The sequence below is a fragment of the Pipistrellus kuhlii genome, unplaced genomic scaffold, assembly GCF_014108245.1.
Source record: "Pipistrellus kuhlii isolate mPipKuh1 unplaced genomic scaffold, mPipKuh1.p scaffold_m20_p_48, whole genome shotgun sequence".
In the NCBI taxonomy this organism is placed as follows: domain Eukaryota; kingdom Metazoa; phylum Chordata; class Mammalia; order Chiroptera; family Vespertilionidae; genus Pipistrellus; species Pipistrellus kuhlii.
The window spans coordinates 2031442-2048637 of NW_023425549.1; the positions used below are offsets into that span (position 1 = coordinate 2031442).

At 61.8% G+C, this 17196-nt stretch overlaps 1 protein-coding gene across 4 annotated transcripts in view; it reads left to right on the top strand.

Annotated features, from left to right (window-relative positions):
• GSG1L (GSG1 like) overlaps positions 1-17196 on the top strand; it is a 167632-nt gene that overhangs the window by 57816 nt on the left and 92620 nt on the right. For all 4 annotated transcript variants that reach the window (XM_045572521.1, XM_045572520.1, XM_045572523.1 and 1 more), the window contains exon 2: positions 10013-10060. In XM_045572521.1, the coding sequence (XP_045428477.1) occupies positions 10013-10060 (48 nt within the window). The remainder of the gene's footprint in view (positions 1-10012; positions 10061-17196) is intronic.

Below are 17196 nucleotides of genomic sequence, written 5' to 3' on the forward strand. Positions count from 1 at the left end.
TGATGAGAACGTAAGCGACTCATGAGCCCTCCCGGGCGGGGCTCGGTGTCACACCCGGAGACCGAGGATGGAGGGCCCCGTGGCCCGATCCCCTTCTTCCCCTCTGGTGGGCAATCCTGTGCCGAAGGGGAGGAGGGGGAGCCAGGGCCCGGCTCTCCCCAGCGTGCCCCTGGAAAACCACCACAGCTCCCCCACTCCCTCAGCTTCTCCTTCAAAACGTCCTTGTGGGCCGCGAGCAAGGACGCAGGAGGATTCATGCTGGGATCGGAGAAGGGCGGAGGAGGCTGGGGTGGCGGGAGCTCCAGGGCTGCCTTGCTTTAACGACCTGGCATATGGGGTGACGGTGAGGCTGCCCACTGGCCTCTGTTTGTCAGGCTCCTGAAGGACGGAGACGATGAAGGCTGTGAACACTGACCGAGGCTTTGTCAGGCACCCGCGGTCTCTCACAAGGACGATTTCTTTCGGCCCCCGACTGTGTATGAGGTGACACCAGCTGCTGTAACGAGCGAACCCAGAGGTACCAGTGGATGAAGAAAGCCACCATTGCCGAAACCAGTTTGGCTCAGTGGTAGAGCGTCGGTCTGTGTACTCAAAGGTCCCAGGTTCGATTCTGGTCAAGGGCATGTACGTTGGTTGCAGGCACATCCCCGGTAGGGGGTGTGCAGGAGGCAGCTGGTCGGTGTTTCTCTCTCATAGACGTTTCTAGCTCTCTATCCCTCTCCCTTCCTCTCTGTAAAAAATCTATAAAATATATATATATAAAAATAAAAATAAAATAAAATAAAAGAAAGCCACCATTTATTTATTCATGTAACGCTGCAGTTCAGGTGACCTGGGGGTGACAGCTCTCCTGTGCGCAGTGACTCGGGGACCCAGCAGCTTCCACGTTGTGCCTCCATCTGTCTCAGCACCTCTGTGTCCTCTGCGTCTGGGCGGCACACCGCGGAGCCAAAGCCCTCCCCGGGCAGTGACACGCATCACCCACACTCACACTCTAGGCCAAGAACCGGTCACATGACCCCACCGGGAAGCAGTGGATGCTGGGAAATGTTGTGCCTGGCCGGGCGGCCACTTCCTGGCTACAGAAGGAGTAGTGCCCTTTTTGGAGGACAGCTAGCTGCTTCTGCCACATCTCATGGGATGGAGATGACAGTTACACCCACTTTACAGATGAGGAGACTGAGACCTGGACAGTCTGGTCTGTCAGGGCCCAGAAGGCTTGTACGTGGCAAAACCAGGACTTGAACTCGAAACATTGTGAGTTCAGAGCTCTTCCGTTTAACCACTCTGGTGCTAATTTTAAACAGGCATTGAGATTCTTCCAGCTGTGAAATCCTGCGGAACAAGTTCTTCCCTTCCGTTTGCCCACGGTGCCCCTAACGCCCAGGCCCGGTGCGTCTGGGGCCTCGGCGGCCGTCACGGCGCCAGGCGGGGTCTCAGCCTCCGCCGTTTCCTCCGCCTGGACAAGCGAGGACCCCCTGTAAGACAGCCCGCATGCTGGACTCCTGCCAGAAACCAAGGCAGGGCGCCATCTGTAAGAGATAAATAAATCAAAATATCATCAGCAGATAAGTGCGTGCCATCTGCTGCCCTGGCGGTTGAACTGGCAGCGGCCTCCGGAGGATTCCAAGGAGGCGCTTGCCGGGCCCCACCACCAGCCTGCGTGGTGCGGGGAGGGGTCTGCTGGCATCTGGCATTTTCCGTGGCTCCCGGCTCCGGGGCTGAATTCCTTGAATCTGGCCAGCGGAGGTGGCTGAACTTTTGCCCTTGCCATGCAGTTAAGCTAGTTTCTCATCGGCTGAAGTTGTTGGGGGGCCAGGACCAGCCGGCCTCTGCCCCCCTGGCAAGCTGGAAGCGGGAAAGCTAGTCACGCGCCCACCAAGAGGGGGTGCTGTGTGGACTCCGGTCTCAGAACCAGCCTTGTGGGCCCCGGCAGCTGGGGATCACGCAATGCGTCCACGTTCCGATGGCCGGCGCCCCCTGCCACCTGGGGAGGCCTCTTCGGAGGGCACCTGAGACTTGCGTTAGTAAGCCTGGACTTTTCTAGAACCTGCTTACTCTGCCAGGAGGCGGGGCAGAGTAGTGGCCAAGTGCAAAGCCTCCGAGCTGGACCGTCTCCATGGGAACCCTGTCTCCACTGAGGGCGGGTAACCTCAGACAAGGCCCCGGGTGTCCCAGCCTCAGTTTCTCCATCTGGAGTGTGCGAAGCACTGGGGCTGGCGCCGGGCCCATGCAGACACGGCACGCTGGCAAAGGCTGCCCGTTGGCCGGCTGGTGAGGCAGCGCCACCTCCTCTCCTCCCCAGTCCTCTCTGCAGCTCTCCCCACGCCCTCTCCTCCCCCAGCTCACACAGACCTCCTCAGCACCATCTGCTGGGGGAGGGGATGGAGTCACCATCCTCCGAGCGGCATCTGGGGACCCAGCCAAGGGTGCGGGCTCCCAGGATCCTCCCTCTCACCGCCGTCTTCCTGCTTCCACACCTGGGCTCAGGTGTGTTTCTGCCCAGGGCAACCGGACTGGCCCTCAGCGCTCCACTCCCTTTTGCCAGCCTTGGGCCCCTTCCCCGGCCACCTCCCTGCTGGTGGCAGCCCAGAGGCACACATGGCTCCCTCTGGGCCTGGGCGGGGGAGAGCCATGTGTCTCTATCCTGGGGCCCAGGGAGAAGGGGTCCATGTAGCTGATCCCCGGAGCCCCGCACGGGGTGGGCGCTTTCCGCCTGCTGTTTTCTGCTCCGTCCTCTCCCTCGCCTGGAGGCCAGGTCCTCAGTGACGTGTGGCAGGTGAGGGAGGCTCGGGGTGGGGGCGGCAGAGGGGGCCTGGATCGCAGGCCCGGGCTTTGGAGCAGCCTGCGGGAGCCACGTGGGAGCGTGCTGTGACAGCGGGCGTGGGAGGCGGCACACCCGGCTGCTCCGCGCAGATGTCTCCTGATTTAACCTGACGGAGGAGCCTCCTTCGCAACCGGCACCTCAGGCAGCCTCCCGCAGCCCCACGAGGCAGGTGATCATCCTTCACCGGCAAAACCCAGCCAAACACAAACTTGCTTACACGCAGCCCACAGTGAGCAGTGTGTGTGTGTGTGTGGGGGGGAGGGGGGCAGCAGGCTTTTCTGGGGAGCACCCCTGCCCGGCCTCCCCTGGCCCCGCTGCCCGCCTGCCCTGGCTGCTCCGCACGCAGCTTCTCTCTCACGCAGCCGGACCTGCAGGAGGCGCTGGGCTGAGTCCTGGCATCAGGCCTGAGCGGGGAGCTGGAGCAGAGGCCGCTGCCACCGCGGGTCCCGGGGGATTCCTGTCTCCCCGGGGCCCGTGCAGGCCTCCTCTGGGTGGGATATCTGTGTGCCCGCTGACAGGCGCGGCTGCTGTGACCAGGGCAGCTTCTGAGCCGCCACCCCACTGGGCTCGGCCGGGCCCCCGAGGACAGGGGGTGGTCAGAGGGCCGTGCCCAGGCCGGGGCCACATTCTGGGGCTGTGTGTCTCATGCCCACGCTGCAAAAGCCCACAACAGCCCCAAAGGCGAAGGGTGCGCAGGGTCTGGGATAGATCACCTTGCACTTGCGTTTTGGAGCGGCGGCAAAGCCCTCGGAAAGACGTCCAGATACAACGTGTGGGATTTGTTTCAGAGCAGCCCGTGGTGGTGAGGACCGGAGCTTAGCTGAGACAAGGCTGGCCACGGGCTGACCGTTGGAGGCTGGGAGTGAGGCCACGGGGCACGTCACACTAGTCTCTCTGCTTTTGCAAAAAAAAACAAACAAACAGAAATTTCCGTCAAAAAAGGTGTTAAAAAGATTTTGCAGAGACACTCTGTGTGCCTGAGTCCAAGCTGGTCTGGCCGCGGAATGGCTGGGTCTCCGCCCCCTCGAACAGGCCGGGCCCTGTCCCCACCACCGCCTCCGGGCGGTGGAACCTCGGGCGCACCGCTCTGCATGTGCGGCCTCAGTTTCCCCGTCTGTACAATGGGGATGGCCCTGGCCTGCTGTGTGCCACGCCCTGAGCACGGCGCTCGCTGCACTCTCCGTGGGTCCCTGGGTCCCGGCTCCGAGGCCACGTGGCAGCTCTAGCTCCCGCCTGCTGGGGCCACGCCGGTGGGCCACGCTGTGCCTGACGTGGATGTGACAATACGACAGGAAATATTGCCAAAAATACACGGAAACTCAGAGCAAGGAGACGTTTCTTTGGCCCAGGCAGGCGGTGGGCTTCGTGGTGGGGGCGGCGGGGGCCAATGTTGAGCTGCGGCTTGAAGGCTGGGCTGGCTCAGACCGCGAGAGATGGGAGGAGAGATGCTGAGACTGGGAGGTGGGAAAGGCAGGTGGGTAGGGCGGCATTCAGGTGTCACGTCCGGGGTGACCGCCAGGCCTCCCAGGGCAGCTGTGGGCTGGGGATGAGCCCGGGCTCGCCCCCTCCCCTGGACAGTGAGGCGCCCCCTGTCTGCGCTGCCCGGGGCTGCCGTCCGCGCTCACCTCTGCCCACAGGCGCAGGGCCCTGCTTCCAGGGATCTGCAGAGCACGCCCTTTGGTGTGATGTCGATGGAGGCAGTTTATGAAATGCTCTTCATGTTTCTCAGCCCACAGCTCCCGCCCCGGCTCGGAGGGCGCCCAGGGGTGAGAGCTGGTCTCGGAGCCTGTGTGCTGGCGCAGACACGCGGCCGCTCAGTCGCAGGGATGCTGTCGGTTGGCTGCATTTAGAGGAGTCAGGGACGCCCTCCTTTGGAGCTAAAGTTCCGAGCGGCTCATGCACTTCAATGTCAGGACCGAGGCTCTACCAGGGCGGGGACTTGCCTGCTGGTTCCCTGCTGAACCCCGGAGCCCAGAGCAGAGCCTGGCATGCAGCAGGCGCTCCATAAACGCGGTTGAGTGCAATTGCATGAATAACGCTTTCTGTGAAGGAGACAAGGAAGCAGGGGGGGGGGGGGGGGCGGTGAGGCGATGGGTGAGGAGGGGCGAGGGCAGCCTTGGGTGGGTGGGCTGCTGGCTGTTCCCCATTCGCCTCCACCCACCCCCTGTGCCGGGGGAGCCCGCCCAGACTGCAGGAGTGGCAGGACTCCTGCCCCCTCTGCCTTCTCCTTGGCTGTGTCTGGTGGGAGGCACCGCAGGAAATCAGGCGGGAGGACAGAAAGGTTGGGGTGTTTTTCCCTTCCCCTGCCTCGTTCTCTCCCCATCGAGGTTTGACAGTAACTGCATGGCTCTAAAAGTGTGGTCCCAGCCCGGCCGGTGTGGCTCAGTGGTTGAGCATCAACCCATGAACCAGGAGGTCACGGTTCGACTCCTGGTCAGGGCACATGCCCGGGTTGCGGGCTCCATCCCCAGTGGGGGGCGTGCAGGAGGCAGCTGATTAATAATTCCATCTCAGTATTGATGTTCCTATCTCTTTCTCCCTCTCTCTTCTTCTCTGAAATTAATAAAAATATGTTTAAAAAAAATAAATAAAATAGAAGTGAGGCCCCAGCACAGCAGCATCAGCTGCCTGAGGACCTGTTAGACATGCAGAGTCTCGGCCCCCATCCCAGAATTCCTAGTTCCGGTGCCGCTTCCCTGGGGCGAAGCTCCTCCTTCGCGGCCCCGCCTCTCCGCAGGCCCTTTCCCTCCCTGGCCCCTTCAGGATGGGGAGATGCGGCTGCCACGCTGCTGGCTCCTCACTCATTCACATGCCCCTTGGTCTGCTGGGAGGGCCTTCCAGGTGCCGCCAGTTTCCTGCCGGGACTCTGCTGTGCAGATGGCTGCTACGCAGGGCACACCCTCGCCAGGCCTGCCCGTCCCGGAGGCTGGCCTCGGCCCCTGCTGGCTGTTGCGAGCTCTTGAGTTGGTTACCTTTGCGTTAGGCTGAGTTTCAAGTCCCATCTGCTGGCCGCCAGCCTCGGGGCCAGGGGCCAGAGCCAGGGGCCAGGGGAGGACCCCGTGCAGAAGTTCTTCTGGAGGCCATGGTGGGTGTAAACAAGCCCTTCACTCTTACAGGCAAGGGGCGTCCTGGTACCTATTTCTCTGGTCACATGATGCAGGCCTGAGGCTCCCTGCTGACGGTCTCCTAGTCCCATGGGGCGGTGGGACCCTCACTGGGTGCAGGATTTTTGCAGAGCCTGTGACCTCTGACCCCGACATCCAGCTTTCCCAGGCTGTTTTCCTGGAAGGCACTGACGTCAGGGGGCTGTGGAAGCTCTGCTGCTCAGAGATCCCCAGACATTCACCCCTTTCCCTCTCTCCTCTCCCTCCTGAGGTCTGCGGGCTCCACCCTCCTCCCTGCATGTCTTCCTCAGTCCCCTCCCTGCAGGGGGCGGTGTTGCCTCCCGTGGGCTCAGGGGCACAGTGGACCTGTGGGCACCCCCCTTCCTGGGAGCAGATGCTGACTTTTGTACCTTCTTCCTCTGAGTAGCTCACCGTGAGCCAAAGGGCATCAGATGCCCATGGGTTTGGAGCAGACAGTGGAGGTGCAGGGCCCCCAGGCACTGGCCCCCAGGGAGCCCCTGACCCCCTGGAGCTGCCGCCGGAGCGCGGGACTCCTGGTGCTGAGCTGTCCCAGCTGCACCACCTGCTGGTTGACGCAACCCCTTCCAGCCCACCTGTAGTTAGCACTGTAGAAGCACGGCATTGGTGACTCACCGCTCACAGGCAGGAGCATGGAAGGCTCATGTCACACGTCTAGGAAGTGAGGGAGCCAGGCCCCTGCTCTGAACCCCTCACACCACCCTCCCTCCCGGCCCCCGTGACAGTGGTCCACACAGCCTCTTCTCTCCTCCATCGGCCTGCAGAGGGCCATGTCCTGTGTCCCCCATGTCAAGTGTGGAGATGATGATGACAATGAGGACCACCATCTCCGGAGCACCCACTCTGCTCCAGGCGTCGTGTCCCAGCTCTTTACCTGTGTTGAGTCTTGACAGCGTCCCTACAGGGGCTGTGCCCATTTCACAGTCCAGGAAATGAAGGCCCAGAGAGACTGGGGACTCGTGGTGGGAAGTGACAGAGCCAGGATCTGACCTGACTTCAGAGCTCAGGCCCTTGCTCACTGCTATCCTGCCCCACACACCACGCTGTTGTGTGAAGGGGTGTCCATGGCGACAGCCTGCGCTGTCATAGAATGGCTTCCCGTTGTTTGTCTGACGTGGAATGTAGATGCTCTTACAGGTCAGATTGGAGTGTGACTCTCACCCTGGCTGCAGATTAAAAATCACCTGAGGAGCTTTTAAAGCCGCATTGGTGCTGGGCACCACACTGACCAATTACACGGGGGCCTGTGTGGGTGGGCCCAGGGCTTCCCAGGGCTGAGAACTGCTTTGCTTGGATGACGTTTAGGATTCTTCTCAGCTGTCAGGTTCCCTGGCTCAGAGAAGGCAATGTCCTCCGCTCCACGGTCTAACGGGCCAGCCTCACTGTAAAGAGATAAAGGCATTTGTCTTCAGTTTTACGTCCAAACCAAACTCCCTAGTCATTGATCTGTTACCTCCCCCAGACTAAGGAACGGACCTGCATTGGAGGTACGTGCCCTTGACTGGGAACTGAACCTGCAAGCTTTGGTCCATGGGCCGACACTGTAACCACTGAGCACACTGGCCAGAGACTGATTTTATTTGTTTATTTATTTTTTAATAAAGGAAGGGATGCAAAAGGCAAAAGTGTGTGGGGCCACTGCGGTCTGAATGCAGCCCAGGGTGCTGGTCTGAATCCGGCCATTAAAATCCCCCCTCTCTGACTTTGAGAAAACAATATGAGCCTTAAATAGATTTAAGACAGTTCTTTTGCAATCCATCCATTGGAGCTCATCATCTGCTTTCATTTTCTAAACCCTCCTCCCAGCAAGCGTCTCTCAGCAGGGGATGACCTCGGTACCGCGGGCTTGCTCTGCTGCTCAGGCTGGCACTCAGCGCCCAGCCCACCTTCCGCATCTGCACAGGGAGGCGAGGTCCTGCGCCTCAGTGTAGAGCGTAGAGCGGAAGCAAGCCCAGCACGGGGGTGGGGGAGGGGGGGAGGGGCCCATAGGAGCGGTGTCTGCCCACCTGGGACCCGAGACCTGGGAGGGATCATATCAGAGAGGAGGCTTCTCCTTGGTTTACACTCAAGAAGACCCTTGGTGACCGGCCTCGCCTCCCTTCTCGGCAGCTCCTCCCTCCCCCATGTCTGCCTTGGCCTGTCTGTGGGTCTGGAAGAAAAGTTCAGGAGCCTAAAGGGGCTTCCAGGGACCTTCTTAGACAAGAACGTAGGGAGCTGAAAGCAGACACAGGAGCTGACAATGCTGGAAGCTCCCAGGTCTTTCTCACCGCCTACCTCACAGCGGTTCCATTCTGACCAACATCTGCCTCCTCCTGGGTAGGCGGAAAAGGCTTAAGCCGGGCTCGGGCGCTCTCTCTGGAGGTCATGGGGGCTAGGTCTGGGGCCAGCTGGTGCTGTGGGCGAGGCTAGGGATAGAGCAGCAGGGAGGGGTGGGGACTGTGGAAACTGGAGCCCTGTGCCCAGCTGGAGGGGGCAGCGTTGGCCCCGCCCTGTCTGACTGCTGCTGTGGGTGTGGGCCCAGTGTGGCCTGCACCTCTGGTTCTTCAAGAGAAAACCAGAATCGGGATTTGTAGGCAACCATTTCCCTGTTTGTAGGCCAAACAAAATGTGTTTGTGAGGTGGGGGGGGTGTGCGGGGGGGCCTAGAGGCCGGACCCTGTCTTACTCTCACAGCATCCTCGGTGGCCAACACAGGGCTGGGCATCGAGGAGGCCTCAGAGGAAAGACTGAGGACTGAGGTTTCTTACAGGCACAACATTTGGGTGCCAGGCATCCACTCATTTAGTTCCTGTTTGTTCACCTGGTCACTTGTTCATTTATTCTTATGTCCCTTCAGTAAGTATCTACTGAGCACTCACTGTGTAGCAGGCTCCGCTCTAGGGGGGAGAGTCCAGGGGGAGGAGATGGGGAGTGTCATGGGGGAGCGGGATTAGGAGGCAGTCTGGGGAAAGTGAGGAGGAGGGGAAGGATGGAGCGTTCGGCTCTCGGGGGAAGAGGGCTCCAGGCCGGGTGGCAGCTGTGCCGAGGCCCTGAGGCAGGAACATAGGTTCTGATCTGAGCGAACTAGGAATCCTAGGAGGGCTCTGAAAGGAGAAGCATAATCTCAGGTTCTAACAGGCCCCTCTGGCTTCCTTGTGGATCAGGGAAGACACAGGGGGACCAGGGCAGAGGTTGCTGCAACCAATCAGGTGGGGGCGGTGGTGCTGGGCCGGGCAGGTGAGGCGCAGCGGTTGGGTTCTAGGGAAGCTGGGGCCCCAGGCCAGCTGTGGGGGTGTGGGGAGAGGGAAATCCAGGCTCTGGCCTGAGCACCCGGGCGGCGGGGTTCCATCCACCCAGCTGGGGATGCCCTGGGGATGTGGCGCCTGCCTGTGGGGCTTACGGCATGCGGCCGTCCACCCAGCAATCACATGCGAAGAAGGTCCTCAGTGGCTGGTGCCCTGCAGGAGAAGGCGCGTGCTGTGGGGGGTCGTAACGGGGGAGTGTGTTCCGGCTGGTGGTGGGAGGGAGGGCGAGGACCCGGGAGCTGAGAGGAGGAGGTAGGGGTGAGGGTGGAGAGGCCGTTGGAGGCCAGTCCTGGGTCCACATGAGCAATCCAGGCTTTATCTTTCCTTTGGAAAGAGATCAGAGGGCTTTGAGCAGGTGTGTGCACACCTGTGTGTCTGTGTGTGTGCGCACATGTGTGTGTTTGGTGTGATCAGAGCTGTGTTTTGATGACACCCCTGCGGCTTCAGTGCTGAGAACGGGTTGGGCAGAGGCCCTGGCGCCCGTGAGGAGCTGTGGCCTCGCCGGGCGGGGCTGGACAGTGGGCAGGGATGGGTCTGAGGGGACCAGAGAGACGGGACTGGATGGGCTGGAGGTGAGAGCGGAGGCGGCAGCACAGCTGTGCTCAGCCACATTCTGCAGGGACAGTCCTCCCGGGAGGAAGGCAGAGAGAGAAGCCACCCGGGCTGGAGCTCCGCCCGGCCCCCAGGCTCCCGGGAGGGGCGGCGGCAGCCGGCAGCGCCTTCCCCTCACGTTCTGAACGCCTTCTCTTCTCTCCATAGGTGAGACGTGCCGCAGCTTCATCGACCTGGCCCCAGCCTCGGAGAAAGGTGAGCGTGCCCCCTCCACGTGTGGGCCTCCCCCTCCAGGCACGATCCCGCCTTCAGACACCTGGCCCGGGCTCAGCCGGACCCCTGCAGGGCTCCGAGTTTCTCCCAAATCTCTCCCGAAATCGCCATTGGTGAAGCGAGGAACAGTGTCCCACCCTCCCTACCCTTGGGCGGTGCTGAGAGGAGCCACACTCTCGTCCTGTCCAGGGCGCTGGGACTGCAGGAGCTGGTGTCATGTGTGTGTCCACGTGTGAGCATGTGTGTGTGTGTGTGTATGTGTGTACACCGTGTCCGTGTACAGTGACAGGTGGCTTGCTGGGCCTCCTTCTGGAGACAGGACCTTTACTCCTGCTGCTTTTATGAGCCTGGGCCTGGAGAGGTTGCATCTTCGTGTTTTACTGGCCTCATAATTTTACTTCCTGGGCTCGGCGGCCGCGCCGAGGACCTCTGGCTGTGTCTATAAAGATGCTCACCAGGAGGCCGAGGGGGCTGGCTCCGCAGCCAAGCTGCTGAAAGCCGTTCATGGGCTCCTGCCTCTCCAGCACTGAGCTGTCCCGGGGGTCAGTGGGGTTTGCTGGTGGCAGCACCGGTGGCCTGTCCCCAACCTCCCTCTGGACCCCCAGAGGCTCCTGCGGGAGGGAGGCCCCCACTGTGACCTCGCCACACCGTCTGCTCCACAGGGCAGAGACGAGCTGCTTGCTCAGGGCCCTCGGGGCGTCCGGCCGGTGCTGAGCCCAGGCGTGCTCTCCCACGAAGAACATCCTTCTCCCAGGCTCTCGCCCTGCCCCTGCTGCCCCGGGACTTCCTCCCGGTCTGCGAATGCGGTATAATCATGGCACAAACCCTGCCTGGCTCCACACCACGCTCACCACGCACCATGTACCGATCTGAGAACTCCCCGCCCATTGGCTCACTTAATCCCCATTTTACAGATGATGAAGCTGAGGTGCAGAGCATATGATACACGCCTGGGGGTGGCCACAGGCCTCCAGGGTGTGTGTGTGTGTGTGTGTGTGTGTGTATGTGTGTGTGGGAGACTCGCTAAGGGCACAGCTGTTTCCTCTGCCTGGACTGCTCGTCAAGTCTCCCCAGCCATTGGCACCCAAAAGTGACTGTTCATCTCTCCAGAAGGGACCTGGGCGTTTGGGGGCGGTAGCAAACCTTCACTCCCTCGCCAGGCCCCAGGGGCGCCTCTGTGAGCAGCCAGTGTACGCTTCTGGGCACCCACCACGTGGCCAGCTCTGGGCTGGGCGTTGGGGAGCAAGGGCGGAGGAGGCGAAAGGCCGGCTACACACAGGGTCCAGCACGGAGCAAGGGCTGCAGCCGCCAACAACGATGCCCCTTTGCCGGACAGGGCGGCCCCTCACATCCCTGCCCAGAGCCCATGAAGACGTTTGGGATCCTCCCGTTGTTATAGTAACCAGATTCCCCAGCAACCATTTGCCAAGGTGTGAAGTTCCCGGTTCCTAAGCCCCAGGTGGAAGCTTATCCTCATGGGTAGATGGACTCTCACTGGGAGCCGAGCCGTGTACCACCGCCCCCAGCAGCACGGCCGTTGACAAAAGAAGCCCGGCTCAAAGGCGTGCAGGCTCTGTGATCCCATGTCTGTAAAGCGGGAGCAGGCAGAACCAGTCTCACTGCTACAAGTCAGGCCGGCGGCCGCCCTGCAGAGCGGGCGTGACTGAGGGCGGCGTGCGGGGGCTCTGGCCGCAGCGGTGCTCGGCCCGTGATCCGGGTGCGGGTTACACGGCTGTGCTCGGCCGGTGATCCGGGTGCGGGTTACACGGCTGTGCTCGGCCCGTGATCCGGGTGCGGGTTACACGGCTGTGCTCGGCCGGTGATCCGGGTGCTGGCTACACGGCTGTGCTCGGCCCGTGATCCGGGTGCTGGCTATACGGCTGTGCTCGGCCCGTGATCCGGGTGCGGATTACACGGCTGTGCTCGGCCCGTGATCCAGGTGCGGGTTACACGGCTGTGCTCGGCCCGTGATCCGGGTGCGGGTTACACGGCTGTGCTCGGCCCGTGATCCGGGTGCTGGCTACACGGCTGTGCTCGGCCCGTGATCCGGGTGCGGGTTGCACAGCTGTGCTCGGCCCGTGATCCGGGTGCTGGCTACACGGCTGTGCTCGGCCCGTGATCCGGGTGCGGGTTGCACAGCTGTGCTCGGTCCGTGATCCGGGTGCGGGTTGCACAGCTGTGCTCGGTCCGTGATCCGGGTGCTGGCTACACGGCTGTGCTCGGTTCCCCGATCTGGGTGCAGGGTACACGGCTGTGCTCGGCCCGTGATCCGGGTGCGGGTTGCACAGCTGTGCTCGGTCCGGGCCAGCGCCTCAGGCTGCGCACCTGCCGTGTGCGCACTTCTCTGTTTGGACGTGTGGGATACATCCATAAAAAGTGAAGGAAAACCTCCCCGCCCGGAGTTCCTGTCAATCTTATGGAAATGAAAATCCTTTCATGCCTCCCAGACTCGCCCAGGACAGTTTAATGCAGCGGGCATGGCCCTCCGAGATCCAGGGCTTGTCACGCCACCTTTTCCAATCCATGAGGTGGACCTTGTGCCCCAGCTCTGCCGGGGGTCCCACTTGCATGCAGACCCCCCCAAACTCCATCTTCTCTCGTGCCCCTGTGCCTTTGCACATGCTGTGTCCTCTGCCTGAAGTGCTGTCACCACCTTGCAAACTTCTATGGATCCTTAAAACCCGGCTTAGACATGACCTCTCCTGAAATGCCGCCCGGACCCCAGAGGTACCCACTGTGACCGGCCCGCTAGCACCTGTCACACTGCGTGGAGGCCATCCCCTCCAGCAGGCCGGCGCTCCCTGAGGACAGGCACTGGCTCTTGTCCTTCCTGCGGCTCCCGGGCCCCAGGTGGGTTGGCGCACAGAATTTAGTGAGGGTTTGTTGAATGAATGAATGAATGAATGAAGAAGGAACAGGGCCACGTTACAGACTCGAGGTAGCTCATTTGGGGTCAAACACGGGGACCCTGATTCTAAATCCACAGTCCGCTCCCGCCCCCCTGGGCTGAGGGGTGTGTTGAGCCATCCTGCTTCCCGCCCGCAGCCCCGGGCGCGGGGTTTCTAGCAGCCACCAGCCGCCAGTTTTTGGGGAACCATCTCCAGAGCTGGTAGGTTCATTTGTTTGACGGCGCAGGGCCGTGTAACAACGTGACGGCTCCTGGCCACCGTCCCGCGTCTGCCTGAGTCATTTCTCACTCCAGCTTCTACCACGGTCTCTTGTTGGTTCCCTCCACCTCTCTATTCTCCGTCGGAAATCTATTTACAGTCCTGCTGCTCACTTAATTTATTTAGTCCATTTTATCGATTTATGCCACGGAACTGAACTGTGCATAGCTCAGAACGCGCTGAGCAGGGGAGGGGGTGGCCACCGGCTCCCTCGGCCGCCCGGACTCTGATGTGGGAGCGACGCGGGGGCCCGCCCGCCGGCTGCAGCCCGCACGCCTGGGGCCGAGCGCCCTGTGCCTGCGCGTCCGTCCCAAGCGGTCTCACCGCTGGCTGCCCGGAGAGCTCTATCTGCTTGCAGGAGCCAAGCGCAGGCCCTGGCTCCTTGAAGCCCCCCCTGGCCTGCAGGCGGAGCCGGTGACGCCCACTCTGTGCTCCCAGGTCACCGAGGAGCTGCCTGTGGTCCAGGCCTGACAGCACGGGAACTCTGCCTCCTGCATCCCAACCAGACGGTGCAGGTCCCAGCAGGAGCCTGGTCCCTGCTCCCGCTCACCTGCCCTCCCAGCCAGAGGGAGGCAGCCCTGGCAGCCGCTGGCGGAGGGGGACTGTCCGTCCCCGGATGGCCCTGGCCCGTCTGCGGGGCGGCCGAGCGCGGGCCCTCCCGTAGAAGGAGACGGTTTCTGGCCGTTATCCGTACACTCGCCGCACGCAGGTGCACCGGCTGTGCGAAGAGTCCTCGGAGGCGGGCCGACCGCCGCCGTGCTGTCAGGAACGGGCTGCAGGCACCTCCGGCCGCCTCGCCGCAGGCCAGCGGTCAGCGTCTGCTGCCCGGCGTGAGCCAGGAGCCCGGACCGGACCCAGGAGAGCCACCGGCAGCTTCGGCTCTGGAGGAGCCTCCGGGGGGCAGACAGGAGGGGGAGCGCCGCCTCGCTGAGCCGGGCCGGCGGGGGCAGAGGGCTGTGCGGAGGGGGCCCCGTGGGGACGGTCCGGAGGAGTGGCATTCTGTCTCGGGGCCAGGGGCTCCAGGGAGGCCATTCCTGCAGACCGAGTGGCAGCTGCACAAGAGTGAGCCCCGTGTCCTCAGTGCCGGGCCCGGCAGACGTGCCTTGGACGTTTACTGAACGACAGAAGTGTAGGAGGAAAGTAGAGACCAGAGAGGTTAAGCGCCTTGCTCAAGGTCACACAGCAAACGTAAGAGTCAGACTCCAGGCTCCCGAAGGCTTTTAAAAGCAGCACCTGCCCGTCATGAGAACTCCCCCATCCTGCCTCACCCCCACTCCTTCCCTCCTCCCTCCGGCCTCCTCCCTCCCTCCGAAGTGCTTTCCGCCACCTCCGTGCTGACATTCTGGGTCCCTCTAATTACGCGCTCCCCTGAGAGGTGATTGAACCCTCCGCCCGGCGGAGTGCTGCCCCGGAGATCACACAGCTGATAATTGCTCTCGTTGCTCTGATTCCAATTATCGAAGATGGTCTTTCCACGCAATTAGGTGCCGGCCGTCCCACCGCACTCTCAGGGGGGTCTGCTCGGCCCCGATGGCGACCAGCCCGCCCGCCTCCTCATTGGGCAGTTCTCCGAGCGGAGGCTCAGAGCGAACAGCGGTCACTGAATGCCCGAGGGCTCTGGGTCACCGCCCTGCAGGGGAATCGCCTGGGGCCGTCTGCGGGGGGGGCAGGCGGGCGGTGGGGGCAGGACTGGCCGAGCGGGGGCTGAGGAGCCAGAAGGCTGCTCCTTCCACATCCCAGCCAAGCCCTCCGGGCCGATGCTCCCGATTCCTCCCTGGGTCGGGTTTACAACAGGTCCGTGTGGCCCAGGCCCGTGTTCCGAGTCTAACGGCCTCCGCCCCAGACGCCGGTGATGCGCAGGTGGTTAGACACAGCACACCAGGGCCCCGTGCACACACCGCCGGCCCAGGCTCCGCTGCGGCTCCCGCCGAGGCCCGTGTGACGCCGAGGGCTGGGCATGCACGTCCTGCAGGACTGCATGTCGGGGCCGGGGAGACAGGTTAACGATCACACTCACCTAACCACACCCACCCACACCCCCACACCCACCCACCCACACCCACCCTCACACCCCCACACCCACCCACACCCCCACACCCACACCCACCCCCACACCACCCCACCCACCCACACCCGTCACCCCCTCAAACCCACACCCAACACACCTCCCACCCCACCCTCACACCCACCACATACACACACCACACCCACCCACTACCCGCACACCCCCCACACCCCCCACACCCAACCCCACACCATCCCCACACCCACACCTACACCCACACCCACACTCACATCATCCACCACCCACACGCACACCACCCACCCCAACCACACCTACACCCACCCTCACACCCCCACACCCACCCACACCCACACCTACACCACCCACCCCACCCACACCCACACCCACACTCACACCACCCACACCTACACCCACACTCACATCCCCACCCACACCCACACCTATACTCACACCCACACCGACACCCCCACCCACACCTACACCCACACTCCCACCCACATTCACACCCACCCACACCCACACCCACACCCACCCACACTCACACCCACCCACACCCACAGCCATACCAAACCCACACCCACACCCACACTCCCACCCACACTCCCACCCACACTCCCTCCCACACCCATACCAAACCCACCCCCACACCCACCTCCCCACCCCACCCACACCCACACCACACCTACACCCACCCCCACCGCCACCCCCACACCTCGCTGCTGAGCTGAGCCCTCTCCTGTGACGCGCTGGGACTGTGTGACCCTATTTGGCACGTGTCCTTGTTTCCATTGGCGTGATTTTATTAGTATAGCTCAGTGGTCGGCAAGCTGTGGCTCCTGAGCCACATGCGGCTCTTTGGCCCCTTGAGTGTGGCTCTTTCACAAAATACTACGGCCTGGGCGAGTCTATTTTGAAGAAGTGGCGTTAGAAGCAGTTTAAGTTTAAAAAATGTGGCTCTCCAAAGAAATTTCCATCGTTGTACCGTTGATATCTGGCTTTGTGGACTGACGAGTTTGCCGACCACCGGTGTAGTTGACCAGCAGTGAAAAGCACAGGTTTCAAACCAGAAATAGTTCCTCCACGCACCTCTGTCTGGACAGAGCCAGGGCGGCTCCGCGGACATGTGGTTCTAGAGTCACACTGGTCCCCTGCATAGAGGGCCCTGCGTCTGTCACTGTCCTGAAATTAAAAACAAATATTACCTGAGGGTATATTTTTATTGATTTTTAGAGACAGAGAAACATAGATGTGAGAAACAGATCGGTTGCCTCCCGTCTGTGCCCCAACTGGGGATTGAACCAGCGACCTTCTAGTGCAGGAAACGATGCTCCAACCACTGAGCCACCCAGCCAGGGCCTTGAAATTCTTCATAACTTCTTTTAAAAAGGGGCCCCGAATTTTCACTGTGCACCACCTTCTCAATCTGGACCATGCATTGCATATGCGACCACACACACACACACACACACCACCCCCATATTATTATCCACTTACGATTTCTCCTCACATTGATCCACTTACCAAGTCCAATTCTTTTAGCCTCGTCCTGAGCAGTGATATCTGCCAGCCCATGGTTTGAGCAGCCAGGTTATTTTTTTTTCAAGATGCTTTAAAACAAATAGTAATGATAACACCCCAAACTTACTTCTGTTTTGCCAACGTGTCGGACCCCGCCGATCCCCCACGTTGGTGAGGGTTGTGCTGGTGCTGTGGTAGGTTACAGAGGGGGAAACTGAGGCCCAGAGGGGTTAGGCCATGTTGCCAGGCCCACGTGGGTGAGAGTGGCAGAGCGGGGCTGGGACCGGGCAGGTGGCTACGGCGTCCCCGTGGGGCACCCTCCCACTCACTGCCCGAGTGAGCTGTCACACAGAGGGTCCGAGGCTGGAGGACAGGCTGGTGAGGGAGGAAGAGGTGAGGGGGGGCTT